This window comes from Schistocerca gregaria, chromosome 4 (genome assembly GCF_023897955.1).
Source record: "Schistocerca gregaria isolate iqSchGreg1 chromosome 4, iqSchGreg1.2, whole genome shotgun sequence".
NCBI lineage: Eukaryota > Metazoa > Arthropoda > Insecta > Orthoptera > Acrididae > Schistocerca > Schistocerca gregaria.
The window spans coordinates 620,424,721-620,443,528 of record NC_064923.1 but is presented as its reverse complement, the minus strand read 5'-3'; the positions used below and the strand labels follow the sequence as shown (position 1 = coordinate 620,443,528).

The 18,808-nt window shown below is 44.6% G+C and overlaps 1 protein-coding gene across 11 annotated transcripts; it reads left to right on the top strand.

The window, feature by feature from the left end:
- Positions 1–1,408: 1,408 nt before the first annotated feature.
- On the top strand, positions 1,409–18,395 carry LOC126267499 (acanthoscurrin-2-like). Of its 11 annotated transcripts, XM_049972790.1 has the most exons (4): positions 1,409–1,812; positions 1,858–1,923; positions 18,018–18,104; positions 18,195–18,395. In XM_049972790.1, the coding sequence occupies exons 1-4, from the start codon at positions 1,458–1,460 to the stop codon at positions 18,263–18,265; spliced, it is 579 nt and encodes a 192-aa protein (XP_049828747.1). In that variant the 5' UTR covers positions 1,409–1,457; the 3' UTR covers positions 18,266–18,395. The 11 variants fall into 11 exon arrangements, with proteins under 11 accessions (XP_049828747.1, XP_049828751.1, XP_049828750.1 ...); XM_049972794.1 differs by lacking the exon at positions 1,858–1,923; XM_049972793.1 differs by having other exon boundaries at positions 1,409–1,902; positions 18,069–18,104.
- Positions 18,396–18,808: the final 413 nt, after the last annotated feature.

Below are 18,808 nucleotides of genomic sequence, written 5' to 3'. Positions count from 1 at the left end.
CATGCAAAATTTAAAATCTGTTTAAACTGTGACATGAGAAATAACATTTTTTTCTACATGTGGCTGAGAAAATGCCGCAACAGACCTTAGGGCCCAATTCTCAACCGTCAAAAACCCGCCTTTTCGTAATTATGATCACCCCTACGTTTAGCTGCTCGTCAAATTTGCCTTCGCTGTTTTTCTTAGTAGTATAATTTCCTGTCTGTCAGTCAAGAATAGTTACGTCACAGAAAGAGACGGAATACCTGTTTTCAGTAACAATGACGTTCAATTGAACGTCCGTCAACATTAATTTAGGCTACCTGTGGTTTACAGGGATGCTTCTTTGAATAAACTAATACCGATTCCTTCCTCCATAGTACTATAAATTAGCTAGTGAGAACTGTAATAAGCTCCAAGTGTAGGGACAGTTATTTGGTTTGTAACATTAAAATGTTTGTTGTTCAACCTTCCTATTAGTAGCATTAAGTATTTTGATGTAGAATCGTGAGACAAAAAAGGAAAGTATACTCGTAGATAAAAAGTATTTATTAATGATTAATGAAATCTTCGTATGAAGATGACGACTACGGAAATTGCTGAAACGGTACTGTACATCTGATGCTATTTCCGGAGACAACCTTAATTTAAAGTCAGCACATCTCCATGGGGAGGGGAAACAACCAAGCCTCAAGTGCCCCTAACATTGACCTCCTTGATGATGAGGAGAAGGAAATTCGTTGAAACGTTGCTTCAAGTCGAGCCTGTCACTTGGCTGCTATCACGAACAAGATTTCACGAGTCAGATTATCTGAGAAAGCCTACACTCCCATTTAGTAATGACGTTTGCCGAAGAAGAACGTTTACTTCAAAGCGGCACCAGATTCTCTAACAGAAAATTGACTGACAACTATTGTTGTTGACTGTTCATAAACTTTCTCCTTGAAATTGGTTAGTTGGTTATGAAACAGTTACTGAAACCATTTAATAAATCTGGAATGTACTGTTTAACTTAATATTTTTTGACATTCCTTTAATTACGCAATCAAAACAAAAGATTATATCGGAACCATACACAGAGCACCGAAGTGAACTAGTGGCAAATTACCGAAGCAGTGGAGGGGCACAGCTTAACGTTCGGCCGACAACGAGATTATTCGAGAGTAAATAACTGGGGAAGAAATAAATAGTTATTTGCTTTTATGATCCACTTTTGGAAAGAAAATAAAGCGTGGTTTACTCTTCATACAAATCATACAGTGTATTACCTTATACGAAGACGTGCTTTCTGTTTACGAGTAAGAACATTGCGAGAACGAAACCGCGACGGATCGGCAAGCCGAGGAAATGAACCGAGACGCCGAGATGCGGAGAAACCGCCCATGACGCGAGTATAAATACGTGTGGGAGCGCTGGACGAGGCAGCACAGTCGTCCTGCGACGACTGATCCCACAAGTGTCCAGTCACTCCGGCAGCAATGGCGAGATCGCGGGCTTCTAGCAGGCGGCTGCTTCTGGCGTTGTGCCTGGGTGCCGCGCTCGTGGCGACTGTGGCCGCGGGAGGCTACGGAGGCGGAGGGCACGGGGGCGGCGGGGGCGGAGGACACGGCGGCTACGGAGGCGGCGGCCACGGAGGCGGTGGTGGCGGCCACGGCGGCGGTGGTGGTGGTCACGGGGGTGGCGGAGGTGGCCACGGAGGCTACGGGGGCGGCGGTCACGGAGGCGGCGGCGGCGGTCACGGAGGTTATGGAGGCGGTGGGCACGGAGGCGGTGGCGGTGGACACGGAGGCGGCGGTGGTGGACACGGAGGCTACGGAGGCGGTGGTCACGGAGGTGGTGGCGGTGGACACGGAGGCTACGGAGGCGGTGGTCACGGAGGCGGTGGCGGTGGACACGGAGGCTACGGAGGCGGTGGTCACGGAGGTGGTGGTGGTGGACACGGAGGTCACGGAGGCGGCGGCGGCGGCCATGGAGGCGGTGGTGGTGGTGGTCATGGTGGTCACTATGGCCGCTAAGTATCACTCTTCCTCTCTACTAAGCCATCTCTTACTTTCGGACGCTAAAAATTCCCACTTCTGTACCGTCTGGACATTGACTGAGTCAAAATTTTTATATCTTCTTCAATAAAATGTCACTTAAACTGTACATTAATTGTTTTACGTACTCTTTCTTCCCTTGTTTTTCTGTTACTAGTTTTATGTCGTGTCACTCGTTTCTGAACACGAAAACGTTTGTGAGTTTCAATACAGTAGTTGCCTTATTACGACGGTTCTACTGCATCTTTTCTTGTTATCTGGTAACCAACGTATTAGATTCTCCATTGTTATATGTATGCTTTTAAAGCAGCTGGTAAATTAACTTATTCTATAAAGTGTTACACTTCCAAAATGGATCTAAAAGAGAATTTCCTTTCTATCATGATTCCGAAGTACTATGAAATAAACTTAAATCTTTCGCTTACCCTGGATAAAGTCTGCAATAGTGTATATTGAAATATCTATTCATGTCGTATACTTCATATTTTTACATTGTCGAAGATTCTTGGTCAATATTTGTGCAATACAAAGTACATCGATTAGAACAGCGAAAATACCGTGAAAAATAATTCCATTCAGCATTTCATCTAACAATCGCAATGTTAAGATGTACGTGATCATGATTCAGTACACTCAAAATACCGAGTGTCTGAAGGAAGATACAAACGCTACAACACCAAGTGGGGTGTACCAACTCACACACAAACTGACTACGTTTCAAAGTGAAATCAATGCGATATTAAACTGTAGTCTGTGAGATCTCATACTACTAAGTCCGCCAGAAAACTGTACGGACACTTTAAGGAACGAAAAGTATTACTTATGTGTTTATTTTACATTCAGTAATAGAACACACCTGTTGTACAACCTACAATTTAGCACATGGTTACTGTAAATGTTCAAAATGTTCACTGTTGGCGGCTAAACACATAACAGAACGACGAGCGGTCGCCGGAACTACGTCAGTAACTGTTACAGTGAAGATCGCTACACATGTCGCTGTAATCTCCTGGACAAGTTTCTCCAGCGTGCGTGACTTACGTCGATAGCGCTCTCTTTAACATTTCCCCATAAGCACAAAGTGCATATGTGTTAGATCTGGCGACCGTGGAGGGAACTCAATTGGCCCCCATCGTCCAATGCAATGCCCTGGAAAATTGTGATCCAGGAAAGCTCATACGGCTAGGTGGTAGTGTAGTGGCGCCCCGTCCTGTTGGTTGAAGACCTCTTCATCAACTCTAGAAAGCGCACGTATACCTGGCAAAATTGATGTGTGTATCATTTACAGGTAAACTTATCCAGAGACTGCAGCATCGAAGAAAAAAGGGTCCTACTATGCCCCTAGATGATAGTACACACCAAGCATATACCCCTGGGAGAGTTGCTGTTGGTCACTTGTTATTCATGAGTTAGCCTCACGAGTCGCAGTTCACACCATGAGAGTCTCTGCTCTCAGCTACACCTCCCTCACACCTTTTCAAGCTTACTACTTGCTGCACTTTTGAATGATTCACTTAAAAATAAAAAAGAGATCTTTCAAACAATTCAGAGGTTTACAACTACAACGACAATTTCATTACTTCCTAATTCAACCTACGGAAGTATGGTATGCTGCCACCTATGCTTCAACCATATAGCCTACAAAAGTCATCTGTGGAGAGATCGACATTTTTGTTTTGTTCTCACCCCTCAACTCGCGAGTGGGCGAGGAGTAGTCTATTCCATCTCACGACGAGATGCTATAAGTACATCATTTGCCATCAAGATTTTTTTCGTCTTTTGCGATGGCGGCTCTTCTTCGCCTGTCTCTGCCAGAAGGGTCGTTCTCTTCAAAGATTTTCCTGCCATATGTTCTTGGAAGAGAGGCTACTGTATTATGGCAAATTTCCATCATCTCTTCAAATTTCCTGCCATTGCATTTTTGTTAACATTTTCTCATCTTTCACTGTATCTAATTTACTTTCCTGTTTTGTAACTTTTCTATATTCATGGACAAGCTTTTCATGTAAAGAAAAGGCACTGGAAAGTCAGAGTCTTGAAAGGAGCAACCAAATCTGAAAATTATTACTTTGCTACTGCCAGACGAATTCCACGCATCTGCACAACATTTGGAAGATCTGTGATGAAGAACAACATACCACTTTCCCGAAACGCTTTGTGAACGAAGGGAAAAGTCACGATGTCCCTTGCAGTGGCTGGTTTGAGAGCAGTAACGACATACAATCTTACCTCTCAGATCACTAAAGGCAGATTTCAGAGCGCCTAGGGAAAATACGGCGGAATTTATAGCCAACAACTCGAAATTAAGAAAAACATTTCATGTATTAACGGCTTAACCTCTTTCTGGATAACGACAATCGACGAGAAAGAGCGGAGGAGGGTTGCAACTTGTGTCAGCGAAGCAGTTACGTCGACCGAGTTATGCGCGAGACATGTAATATCTCAACCAGTACTGACAGCAGAAAAAAATCTCTGAGACGCTAGTGTCGAGCGCGCCCTTGTAGTGACACATTAACGTCTCAAATTATCAGACGTTTTCTTCTCAACTGCCGTATTTTTCTAAATTGCAGTATCTTGGGCATTGTGATAAAAACAAAATAGTGACTAAGTAAACGAATTATTATTATTATTATTATTATTATTATTATTATTCCTATTATTATTATTAAACATATCAAAAAAGTTTTGCATCACCTCGGTTCCGAGAGTCCCGGAACCTGTACAGAAAATTGGAATAGAGATCAACATAAACATAATTTCTGCCCTTTTTATTGCTCATGAAAACCACACACTGCGTGTTATACCACCTTACAGCGAGACTTTCAGAGTTGGTGGTCCAGATTGATGTACACACCGGTACCTCTAATACCCAGTAGGACGTCCTCTTCCACTGATGCTTGCCTGTGTTCGTCGTGGCATATTATCCGCAAGTTTGTTGGTCAGGATTGTCCCAATCCTCAATGGCGATTCGGCGTAGACCCCTCGGAGTGGTTGGTGGGTCACGTCGTCCATAAACAACTCTTTTTAATCTATCACAGGCACATTCGACAGGGTTCATGTCTGGAGAACATGCTGTCCACTCTAGTCGAGCGATGTCGTTACCCTGAAGGAAGTCATTCACAAGATGTGCACGATGGGAGTGTGAATTGTCTGTCGTCCATGAAGACCAATGCCTCGCCGATATGCTGCCCATATGATTGCACTATCGGTCGGAGGATGGCATTCGCACGTATCGTACAGCCATTACGGCGCCTTCCATGACCACCAGCGGCGTACGTCGACCCCACATAATTCCACCCTAAAACATCAGGAAACCTTTACCTTGCTGCATGCTGCACTCGCTGGACAGTGTGTCTAACGCGTTGTGCCTGACCAGGTTGCCGCCAAACACGCGTCCTACGATTGTCTACTTGAAGGCATCACGTTCTCATCGGTGAAGAGAACGTGATGCCAAACCTGAGCGGTCCATTCGGAATGTTGTTGGGCCCATCTGTACCGCGCTGCATGGTGTCGTGGTTGCAAAGATGGACCTCGCCTTGGACGTCGGGAGTGAAGCTGCGCATCGTGCAGCCTATTGCGCGCAGTTTTAGTCGTAACATAACGTGCTGTGGCTGCACGAAAAGCATTATTCGAGGTGGTGGCGTTGCTGTCAAGATTCCTCCGTAGGTAGCGGTCATCCACTGCAGTAGTAGCCCTTGGGCGGCCTGAGCGAAGCATTTCATCGACAATTACTGTGTCTCTGTATCTCCTCCATGTCCGAACAACATCGCTTTGGTTTACTGCGAAACACCTGGACATTTCCATTATCGAGAGCCCTTCCTTGCACAAAGTAACAATTCGGAAGTGATCGATCCGCGGTGTTGACCGTCTAGGCATGGTTGAACTACAGACAACACGAGCCGTGTACCTCCTTCCTGTTGGAATGAGGGGTAGTGACATCTCTGAACAGTCAAAGGTACTGAGTCTGTGATACAATATCCGCAGTCTTCAGGAGTTCTGGGAAGTGGTGTGATGCAAAACTTTTTTTGATGTGATTATTATTTTACTTTAAAATATCGTATCATTTTTATTATTATTAAAAGACCTGTAGCACTTAAAGAGTGGAGTTAATGGTAAGGACCAAGAGAGTAATTAAACCGAAAGTGATGCTTGCTTTTCTTGGTAGGACCTGGTATCAGGCACAATCTCGAAATAAGCAAACAACAAAGTCGCTACCACACCGTCTAAGCCAAACTGGGAATAGGAAATGAGCCACTAACTTCGTTCCTACTTCGCGTCACGGTCTAGCGAGTTCACTTCGCATAATTTTATCATGAGGAAGAGGAATCGCTATAAACTGTAACTACCGCCATGCAATAAAGTTGTATACATCAAAATACACAACAGCAACAACAACAAGAACGAGGCATTTGTCTTTTTCTCGAATTTAAACGCATCCTTTGTTTTATGTCTCCAGTTAAATTGCATATTTTATACAATTTCAACTAATTTATGAGTTGACGTTTGAGACAAACGTTAACCAGGAAAACGTCTTTTTCACACTTGGATGAATGCTCAATCAAATCACATCATAAAAATAATAAATATCGAATTTTGACTATTACCAATTTCCTATAAAGGTGCTTGTCATATTTATTTAACCCTGCACCTGAAAAATGTTTCAGCAGCTGAGGATCATGGAAATTAGGTTTCCATCTTTTGCCAGACAGACTTCTAAGACTTCGTCTACTGTTGTTAAGCTCACAAACGAATTTACAATACTGTGGCCGTGTCTGGGAACCACTACCGACCTCATGCAGAATCCCGTAACGTCTACTATAACTTGCATTCTTCAGCATACAAAATTTAAAATAAACTGTGACATGAGGAAAATCATTCTTTCCGTGTGTAGCTCGGCAAATGTCGCAATCGACCATAGTTCACAGTTCTCAGTCGTCGAAACACTGCTTTTCTCTATCATCACCCGTAAATTTAGCTGCCCGTCAAATTTGTCCTCGTTTTTCTGACTGATGGTGAAAAATCCTGCAGGGCAGTCAAGATATGTTATGTCGCCATGTGAGACAGCTCACTTGTTTTCAGTAGCCATAGCATTCCATTCGACATCCGTCAACATTAATTAAGGTAACCCTTGGTTTACAGGGAAGCGTCTTTGAATAAACTAATACCGATTCTTTCCCCTATCCTACTGTAAAATATTTGTTGGATAACTTTCCTATTGGCAGCAGAAAATGTTTTGATGGAGGAAAAGGTGTAAAAATAGGCACGGGTGTAATTATGGGCACCCCTCACGAAGAGGGAATGGCAAGTGCTGCAGTCTCGCTACCAGGACTGAAAACGGTGCCTGTTGTTAATAGACGGTAGCAGTGAACAGTTGGAAGCATTGTTTCAAGCAGTGTAGTTACAGCGTCGGTTATTGGGTGAATTGGTGTTCGTTCAAGACTGCAAGCGTTTGGCAGGTATGTGAAATCGTTTTCTTTTTATATCCTTCTCATTAGTTTAAAACAATTTCTCAGTGATATCCAGAGTAACGTAATCCTAAGCTACTTTTATAAACACGTTTTACGTTACACGCTCTTAGACGTGATAGTGACCATGTTGCTTAAGGACGGTTGGTGAGAATGGGATATGGTTAGTCGAATTTTGTTTAAAGTTCATATATACAACTCACACAGCAACAAACAAACAAACATAACTTTCAGATTGCGGTAATAGACCCTAGTGCTTTTGTTCGTCCTTGCAAAATGCTTAGAACGAAGAAGCGCTATTAATGTAGGAACCAGAGGTATCAGTGGAATAAATCTCAGATGGTACGTGCCATAGCAGCTGTGAAAGCGAAGGAGGCTTCTGAGAAAGGTACTGCACGAGCACTAGGAGTGCATGGTACCACTTTGCAGAGATTTATTAAACTTAAAATCCCTGTGCAAGCGGTTCAAGAGAAAAAGCTTGGAAGGAAACCGACTTTAAACACAGACCTCGAAAAACAACTAGTTTCTTATCTCCTTGAGATGGAGCAAATATTCTTCCAGTGCACTTTGGCGGATCTGAGAAGAATGACATTTCTATTTGCCTAGAGAAATAGTCCGACAACCCCTTTCAAAGGGGAAGAAGTAGGACGTGCTTGGGTTGACCTTCTTCCTGGAGACGCAAGGATCAGCTGTCAATTCTCAAACCTTGTGCAACTTCATATGTCAAAGCCTTAGCCATCAATAAAGAGAAAGTGATGGTTTTCTTTGAATTATTGGCAGACGCTCTCAACAGACACTCCTATCCAGCAGACGGAGTGTGTAACGTGGACGAGACAGACTTGTTATTGTCCAAAGCAAAATTCCAAAAGCGATAAGGATGAAAGGGAAGAAACAAATGCCAGCATCTCGTGGTCGTGCGGTAGCGTCCTCGCTTCCCGCGCCCGGGTTCCCGGGTTCGATTTCCGACGGGGTCAGGGTTTTCTCTGCCTCGTGATGGCTCGGTGTTGTGTGTTGTCCTTAGGTTAGTTCGGTTTAAGTAGTTATAAGTTCTAGGGGACTGTTGACCATAGATGTTAAGTCCCTTTAGTGCTCAGAGCCAGTTGAAGAAACTAATTGCAGCTCTGACGTCTGCAGGAAGAGGGGCTACAATCACAGTTATCGGACGCATGAGAACTTCCGAACATTATTTCCGGCCAATGATCATTTTCCCTATAACCACCAAGTCCCTAGCACTAATGAGGGGCTGCCCCCTTGGTGTAGTTGGTAGAGCCTATCCTTCAGGATGGGTTCAGAACAATTTGTTCACCGAATGGTTCTTTCCCTTCACTGAGAAAACATGTCCGACTGAATGAAGGCCAGTTCTCCTCATCTTGGATGGTCAGTACAGCCAGTTTCGAAATCAGATGTGATTGACTTGGTGAAAGAACACCACGTGGCTATCAATGGCTATCAACTCACTTCCTCCACATTGGACTCACAAACTGCAGCCTCTTGATAATACGTTAATGGGATCTCTGAAAACGTAATTCACCGAGACAGTGAAAGTACGGTTGCATCACAATGGGCGTCCTCTCACACCTTACGACGTTATGGAGGTTTTTATTCAAGCCTACCTTCGTAAGGAAGTTGTATACATGGAAGAACCCTGGAGATACTAAAAGGTATCAGATAGATTATATAATGGTAAGACAGAGATTTAGGAACCAGGTTTTACATTGCAAGACATTTCCAGGGGCAGATGTGGACTCGACCACAATCTATTGGTTATGAGCTGTAGATTAAAACTGAAGAAACTGCAAACAGGTGGGAATTTAAGGAGATGGGACTTGGATAAACTGATAGAACCAGAGGTTGTACAGAGTTTCAGGGAGAGCATAAGAGAACAATTGACAGAAATGGGGGAAAGAAATACAGTAGAAGGAGAATTGGTAGCTTTGAGTGATGAAGTAGTGAAGGCAGCAGAGGATCAAGTAGGTAAAAACATGAGGGCTAGTAGAAATCCTTGGGTAACAGAAGAAATATTGAATTTAATTGATGAAAGGAGAAAATATAAAAATGCAGTAAATGAAGCAGGCAAAAAGGAATACAAACGTCTCAAAAATGAGATCGACAGGAAGTTCAAAATGACTAAGCAGGGATGGCTAGAGAACAAATCTAAGGATGTAGAAGCTTATCTCACTAGGGGTAAGGTAGATACTGCCTACAGGAAAATTAGAGAGACCTTTGGAGATAAGAGAACCACTTGTATGAACATCAAGAGCTCAGATGGAAACCCAGTTCTAAGCAAAGAAGGGAAAGCAGAAAGGTGGAAGGAGTATATAGAGGGTCTATACTAGGGCGACGTACTTGAGGACAATATTATGGAACTGAAAGAGGATGTAGATGAAGATGAAATTGGAGATACGATACTGCGTGAAGACTTTGACAGAGCACTGAAAGACCTGAGTCGAAACAAGGCCCCGGAGTAGACAACATTCCATTGGAACTACTGACGGCCTTGGGAGAGCCAGTCCTGACAAAACTCTACCATCTGGTGAGCAAGATGTATGAAACAGGCGAAATACCCTCAGACTTCAAGAAGAATATAATAATTCCAATCCCAAAGAAAGCAGGTGTTGAAGATGTGAAAATTACCGAACAAACAGTTTAATAAGCCACAGCTGCAAAATACTAACTCGAATTCTTTATAGACGAATGGAAAAACTAGTAGAAATCGACCTGGGGGAAGATCAGTTTGGATTCTGTAGAAATACTGGAACACGTGAGGCAATACTGACCTGACGACTTATCTTAGAAGAAAGATTAAGGAAAGGCAAACCTACGTTTCTAGCATTTGTAGACTTAGAGAAAGCTTTTGACAATGTTGACTGGAATACTCTCTTTCAAATTCTAAAGGTGGCAGGCGTAAAATACAGGGAGCGAAAGGCTATTTACAATTTGTACAGAAACCAGATGGCAGTTATAAGAGTCGAGGGACATGGAAGGGAAGCAGTGGTTGGGAAGGGAGTAAGACAGGGTTGCAGCCTCTCCCCGATGTTATTCAATCTGTATATTGAGCAAGCAGTAAAGGAAACAAAAGAAAAATTCGGAGTATGTATTAAAATCCGTGTAGAAGTCAGGAAGTCATTTCTGAAAGTATTTGTATGGAGTGTAGCCATGTATGGAAGTGAAACATGGACGATAAATAGTTTGGACAAGAAGAGAATAGAAGGTTTCGAAATGTGGTGCTACAGAAGAATGCTGAAGATTAGATGGGTAGATCATATAACTAATGAGGAAGTATTGAATAGAATTGGGGAGAAGAGAAGTTTGTGGCACAAGTTGACCAGAATAAGGGATCGGTTGGTAGGACATGATCTGAAGCATCAAGGGATCACCAATTTAGTATTGGAGGGCGGCGTGGAGGGTAAAAATCGTAGAGGGAGACCAAGAGATGAATACACTAAGCAGATTCAGAAGAATGTAGGTTGCAGTAGGTACTGTGAGATGAAGAAGCTTACACAGGATAGAGTAGCATGGATAGCTGCATCAAACCAGTCTCAGGACTGAAGACAACAACAAAAACACCTTCGTACCCAATTAGCTGAGATAGCAACAAAATCAAATGTTCAAATGGCTCTGAACACTATGGGACTTAACATCTGAGGTCATCAGTCCCCTAGAACGTTAGAACAACTTAAACCTAACTAACCGAAGGACATCACACACACCCATGCCCGAGGCATGATTCGAACCTGCGACCGTAGCAGTCGCGCGCTTCCAGACTGAAGAACCTAGAACCTCTCGGCCACCCGGCCGGCTTATATTTAATGCTGGATAAGATAACACAACTGCCGGCTAGATAGCAACAAGCGGATTCGAAATAACTGGGTTATACGCTATGAACCGTTACGCCTTTACCGACGGTGATTTCACAGCTGCTGCGTTGGTTGCAGGAAAATTGGTTCCACCGTGGAAGATAGACCTAATGTTTCTGAATCACGTACCCCTCTACTTGCTGTCTCTGGATCATCGAAATCACCTGCTTCTTCTTCGAGTTATCCTGATGTACAATCACATCAAGCTCTAGCTATGCCAGTTGATGAAGCCACTGAAACACTGGGAAGTTCTCCAGGGACATCAGCAAATGCAATTTCACCATTCGACATATCTTCTGACCCCAACATCAGGAAGAGAACCACAACGCGGGGTCGAAAAGCAGCAACCGCCTACCACATCACTGGATCGCCATACAAAGATCAGTTCACAAAGTTACTTGACGAAAATCCTGTCAAGAAGAGGTCGTTGAGTTTTTCAGGGGTTAGAGGCTGCCGTGCGGACAGAGATGCAAATTCCAAAGGCCTTCAAAAAAGAAAATTCGTTTCACAAAACTATCTGATTCATCATCGGACTCTTCAGGCTCCTGCAGCCCTCACCTTGTGGATAGCGATAATGAACTTGATGTGAAGGTTGGGGTACACCATACTCAAGCGATGAAACTTGCGTCTTTTGTGATGAAACGTTCTCTCACGACAGGAGAGGAGAGGCATGGATTAAGTGTATTGTGTGCCAAATGCGAGCACACTTATATTATGCCGGTGCTGATGGCGCTACTTACGTTTGCGATTACTGCAAATATTTTCAAATTTCATGCATATATGTACGAAACTTGCTTGTAGACTGGTCTACAATTTCGTATCGTTTTAATCCATTCCATGAAAATATTTTAGGAAGTTTCCTGCACCTTTTTGTGGATGCCCGTATTCGGACGCCCTTTTCTTAAGTTTTACAAGCTTTTCTAAACCTTTGTTTTCGGATACAAGTAATGGATGCTAATCATTGTTTTGGACCTCATCATTTCTTAAACTTGTTATACATCTACATCTACATGACTACTCTGCAATTCACATTTAAGTGCTTGGCAGAGGGTTCATCGAACCACAATCATACTATCTCTCTACTATTCCACTCCCGATCATCGAGCGGGAAAAACGAACACCTAAACCTTTCTGTTCGAGCTCTGATTTCTCTTATTTTATTTTGATGATCAACAAAATATTTTCGCATTCGGAAGAGAAAGTTGGTGACTGAAATTTCGTAAAAAGGTCTCGCCGCGACGAAAAACGTCTATGCTGTAATGACTTCCATCCCAACTCGTGTATCATATCTGTCACACTCTCTCCCCTATAACGTGATAATACAAAACGAGCTGCCCTTTTTTGCACCCTTTCGATGTCCTCCGTCAATCCCACCTGGTAAGGATCCCACACCGCGCAGCAAAATTCTAACAGAGGACGAACGAGTGTAGTGTAAGCTGTCTCTTTAGTGGACTTGTTGCATCTTCTAAGTGTCCTGCCAATGAAACGCAACCTTTGGCTCGCCTTCCCGACAATATTACCTATGTGGTCCTTCCAACTAAAGTTGTTCGTAATTTTAACACCCAGGTACTTAGTTGAATTGACAGCCTTGAGAATTGTACTATTTATCGAGTAATCGAATTCCAACGGATTTCTTTTAGAACTCATGTGGATCATCTCACACTTTTCGTTATTTAGCGTCAACTGCCACCTGACACACCATACAGCAATTTTTTTCTAAATCGCTTTGCAACTTATACTGGTCTTCGGATGACCTTACTAGACGGTAAATTACAGCATCATCTGCGAACAATCTAAGAGAACTGCTCAGATTGTCACCAATGTCATTTATATAGATCAGGAACAGCAGAGGTCCCAGGACGCTTCCCTGGGGAACACCTGATATCACTTCAGTTTTACTCGATGATTTGCCGTCTATTACTACGAACTGCGACCTTCCTGACAGGAAATCACGAATCCAGTCGCACAACTGAGACGATACCCCATAGCTCCGCAGCTTGATTAGAAGTCGCTTGTGAGGAACGGTGTCAAAAGCTTTCCGGAAATCTAGAAATACGGAATCAACTTGAGATCCCCTGTCGATAACGGCCATTACTTCATGCGAATAAAGAGCTAGCTGCGTTGCACAAGAGCGATGTTTTCTGAAGCCATGCTGATTACGTGTCAATAGATCGTTCCCTTCGAGGTGATTCACAATGTTTGAATACAGCATATGCTCCAAAACCCTACTGCAAACCGACGTCAATGATATAGGTCTGTAGTTAAATGGATTACTCCTACTACCCTTCTTGAACACTGGTGCGACCTGCGCAATTTTCCAATCTGTAGGTACAGATCTATCGGTGAGCGAGCGGTTGTATATGAGTGCTAAGTAGGGAGCTATAGTATCAGCGTAATCTGAAAGGAACCTAATCGGTATACAATCTGGACCTGAAGACTTGCCCGTATCAAGCGATCTACTTCTAAGAAACTCATGCTAGCAGATGTTCGTGTTTCAAATTCTGGAATATTCCATTCGTCTTCCCTGGTGAAGGAATTTCGGAAAACTGCGTTCAATAACTCCGCTTTAGCGGCACAGTCGTCGATAACAGTACCATCGCCACTACGCAGCGAAGGTATTGACTGCGTCTTGCCGCTTGTGTACTTTACATACGACCAGAATTTCTTCGGATTTTCTACCAAATTTCGAGACAATGTTTCGTTGTGGAACCTATTAAAGGCATCTCGCATCGAAGTACGTGCCAAATTTCGCGCGTCTGTAAGTTTTAGCCCATTTTCGGGATTTCGCGTTCTTCTGAACTTCGCATGCTTTTTCCGTTGCCTCTGCAACAGCGTTCGGACCTTTTTTGTGTACCACGGGGGATCCGTTCCATCTCTTACCAATTTATAAGGTATGAATATCTCAATTGCTGTTGCTACTATATCTTTGAATTTGAGCCACATCTCGTCTACATTCGCATAGTCAGTTCGGAAGGAATGGAAATTGTCTTTTAGGAAGGCTTCTAGTGATACTTTATCCGCTTTTTTAAATAAAATTATTTTGCGTTTGTTTCTGATGGATTTGGAAGAAATGGTATTGAGCCTAGCTACAATGACCTTGTGATCACTAATCCCTGTATCAGTCATGATGCTCTCTATCAGCTCTGGATTGTTTGTGGCTAAGAGGTCAAGTGTGTTTTCGCAACCATTTACAATTCGCGTGGGTTCGTGGACTAACTGCTCGAAATAATTTTCGGAGAAAGCATTTAGGACAATCTCGGAAGACGTTTTCTGCCTACCACCGGTTTTGAACAAGTATTTTTGCCAACATACCGAGGGTAGGTTGAAGTCCCCACCAACTATAACCGTATGAGTGGGGTATTTATTTGTTACGAGACTCAAACTTTCTCTGAACTGTTCCGCAACTGTATCATCGGAGTCTGGGGGTCGGTAGAAGGAGCCAATTATTAACTTAATTCGGCTGTTAAGTATAACCTCCACCCATACCAATTCGCACGGAGTATCTACTTCGACTTCACTACAAGATAAACCACTACTCACAGGCACAAACACTCCACCACCAATTCGGCCTAATCTATCTTTCCTAAACACCGTCTGAGACTTCGTAAAAATTTCTGCAGAAATTTATTTCAGGCTTTAGCCAGCTTTCTGTACCTATAACGATATCAGCTTCTGTGCTTTCTATTAGCGCTTGAAGCTCAGGGACTTTTCCAGCGCAACTACAACAATTTACAACTATAATTCCGACTGTTCCTTGATCCAAGCACGTCCTGTAATTGCCATGCACCCTTTGACATTGCAGCCCACCCCGTACTTTCCCGAGGCCTTCTAACCTAAAAAAACCGCCCAGTCCACGCCACACAGCCTCCGCTACCCGTTAGCCGCCAGCTGAGTGTAGTGAACTCCTGACCTATTCAGCGGAACCCGAAACCCCACCACCCTATGGCGCAAGCCAAGGAATCTGCAGCCAACACGGTCGCAAAACCGTCTGAGCCTCTGATTCAGACCCTCCACCCGGCTCTGCACCGAAGGTCCGCAGTCGGTTCTGTCAACGATGATGCAGATGGTGAGCTCTGCCTTCATCTCGTAAGCAAGACCGGCAGCCTTCACCAAATCAGATAGCCGCTGGAATCCAGAGAGAATTTCCTCAGATCCAAAGCGACACACGTCATTAGTGCCGACATGTGCCACCACCTGCAGCTGGCTGCACCCTGTGCTCTTCATTGCATCCGGAAGGACCCTTTCCACATCAGGAATGACTCCTCCCGGAATGCACACGGAGTGCACACTGGATTTCTTCCCCTCCTTAGCCGCCGTATCCCTAAGGGGCCCCATTACGCGCCTAACATTGGAGCTCCCAACTACCAGTAAGCCCACCCTCTGCGATTGCCCGGACCTTGAAGGATGAGAATGATCCTCTGAAACAGGGCAGGCAGCTGCATGTGACTCAGCCAGAGACAGAGCCTGAAACCGGTTTGTCAGACGCACCGGGGAGGCTTTGTGATCAGCCTCCGGGGACGCCTTTCGCTGCCTGCCACGCCTTGGAACGACCTCCCAATCAACCACAGGCGAGGGCTCAGCCCCACTGCGGGCAGCAACCGGGGCAACCACAGCGGCAGACCGATCTGGGGACAGACGGGACGAGGTTGACATCCCCGTGATACCCAAGTCCGGCTCCCCACAGTGGTGCCCATTGGCAATAGCCTCAAGCTGCGCAACTGAAGTCAGCGCCGATTGCAGCCCTCATCCGAACACAGCAATCGCAGTCCCTGTCCATTCTAATCGATGTTGAACAACAGTTACTGAAACACGAGTCCATGCCTAGATAACGCAAGCGAAACACGCAAAGAATGAATCAACTAACCTGTACAAATGCCTAACGACTGCGCTACAATCTGCTGAATTTACGATTACAGTAACTAAAACTCGAAATTGCACCTCCTATACGAAACTCACACGCAATTTAAATAAGAATCTACCAAGTAAACACTAAAGCGCGATGCTACCACTGTCAAATACTAAAATACGCCCGAAATATATGAATTAAACAATGCAAGTACCCAAAAACACGCAAAGAAATTAATTAAACTATCTAACAAATAAGTAAGCTAGGGTTATACGACTTGCTGCTGCAGCTGCTTATCCAACTTGTTAATTAAGGTACAAAATCTAGATTTTTTGCAAAAGAGGGTACCTTTAAGTCAAAAACGAAAGAGGGTGTCCATATATATACCTTTTCCTGCAGTAAAAATGTAACACAGAAAAGGAAAGTATACTCGTAGGTTTAAAGTATCTCTTACTGATTGATGAAACGTTCGTCTGAAGATGACGAGTGCCGAAGTCACTGAAACGTTGCTGTACCTCTGATAATATTACCGGAGACAACCTTCATTTAAATTCAGCAAATCTTCAACGGCGAGCAAAATTTTACGAGTGAGATTATCTGAGAAAGCCTACACTCCCATTTATTAATGATGTTTGCCGAAGTAAACCGTTTAGTTCAAAACACCACTGAATTCTCTTACAGAAAATTGACTAGCAACTATTGATGTTGACTATTCATAAACGTTCTTCTTGGAACTGGTTGGAAGGTTATAAAACAGCTACTGAAACCATTTAATAAATCTTGAATGTACTATTTCCTTAAATATTATTTGACATTCCTTTAAATGACGCAAACAAAACAATAGATTGTATCGGAACCATGCACAGAGCACCGAACTGAACTAGTGGCAAATTACCTTAGCAGTTGGGGCTGAGAGCTTAACGTTCGGCCGACAGCGAGATTATTCGAGAGTAAAAAATTGAAATGATCGGATGGCATTATTGGCCGAGACGACCCCATACGGTGGAGTTCGGCCACCGTATTGTAAGTCCTTTTTAGTTGACGCCACTTCGGCGACTTGCGAGTCAGTGATGAAAAAGACGATGAAAGACACACAACACCCAATCCCCTGCTGGGAATCGAACCCGGGCCCCCTTCCCGGTAGGCGGTAACGCTATCGTTAAGCTACAGCGGCGGTCATTCGAGAGTAAATAACTGAGGAAGAAAAAATATTACTGTGCTTTTATGATCCTCTTTTGGAAAGAAAACAAAAGGCGGTTTAATCCAGAGAGAAATCATACACTGCATTACCTTATACCTAGACGTGCTTTCTGGTTACGAGTAAGAACATTGCGAGAACGAAACCGCGACGGATCGACAAGCCGAAGAAGTGAACCGAGACGCCGAGATGCGGAGAAACCGTCCGTGACGCGAGTATAAATACGTGTGGGAGCGCTGGAGGAGGCAGCACAGTCGTCCTGCGACGACTGATCCCACAAGTGTCCAGTCACTCCGGCAGCAATGGCGAGATCGCGGGCTTCTAGCAGGCGGCTGCTTCTGGCGTTGTGCCTGGGCGCCGCGCTCGTGGCGACTGTGGCCGCGGGAGGCTACGGAGGCGGAGGGCACGGGGGCGGCGGGGGCGGAGGACACGGCGGCTACGGAGGCGGCGGCCACGGAGGCGGTGGTGGCGGCCACGGCGGCGGTGGCGGTGGTCACGGGGGTGGCGGAGGTGGCCACGGAGGCTACGGGGGTGGCGGTCACGGAGGCGGCGGCGGCGGTCACGGAGGTTATGGAGGCGGCGGTCACGGAGGCGGCGGCGGCGGTCACGGAGGTTATGGAGGCGGTGGTCACGGAGGCGGTGGTGGTGGACACGGAGGCGGCGGTGGTGGACACGGAGGCTACGGAGGCGGTGGTCACGGAGGCGGTGGCGGTGGACACGGAGGCTACGGAGGCGGTGGTCACGGAGTCGGTGGCGGTGGACACGGAGGCTACGGAGGCGGTGGTCACGGAGGTGGTGGTGGTGGACACGGAGGTCACGGAGGCGGCGGCGGCGGCCATGGAGGCGGTGGTGGTGGTGGTCATGGTGGTCACTATGGCCGCTAAGTATCACTCTTCCTCTCTACTCAGCCATCTCTTACTTTCGGACGCTAAAAATTCCCACTTCTGTACCGTCTGGACATTGACTGAGTCAAAATTTTTATATCTTCTTCAATAAAATGTCACTTAAACTGTACATTAATTGTTTTACGTACTCTTTCTTCCCTTGTTTTTCTGTTACTAGTTTTATGTCGTGTCACTCGTTTCTGAACACGAAAACGTTTGTGAGTTTCAATACAGTAGTTGCCTTATTACGACGGTTCTACTGCATCTTTTCTTGTTATCTGGTAACCAACGTATTAGATTCTCCATTGTTATATGTATGCTTTTAAAGCAACTAGTAAATTAACTTTCTCCATAAAATGTGCTACACTTCCAAAATGGATCTAAAAGAGAGTTTCCTTTCTATCATGGTTCCGAAGTACTATGGAAAAAAATTTAAATCTTTCAGTTACGCTAGATAAAGTCTACAATAGTGTATATTGAAATCTCTATTCAGGTCGTACACTTTATGTTATCACATTGTCGAAAATTCTTGGTCGATATTTG

Excerpts from the sequence above, each read along its gene's own strand:
- LOC126267499 (XM_049972785.1), top strand. The coding sequence starts at position 1,458 with ATGGCGAGATCGCGGGCTTCTAGCAGGCGGCTGCTTCTGGCGTTGTGC. Across the intron at positions 1,924-18,017 it reads TGGTGGTGGTGGACACGGAG|GCGGTGGTGGTGGACACGGA; the intron begins GTCACGGAGGCG and ends GTGGTCACGGAG. Across the intron at positions 18,105-18,194 it reads CGGTGGCGGTGGACACGGAG|GTCACGGAGGCGGCGGCGGC; the intron begins GCTACGGAGGCG and ends GTGGACACGGAG.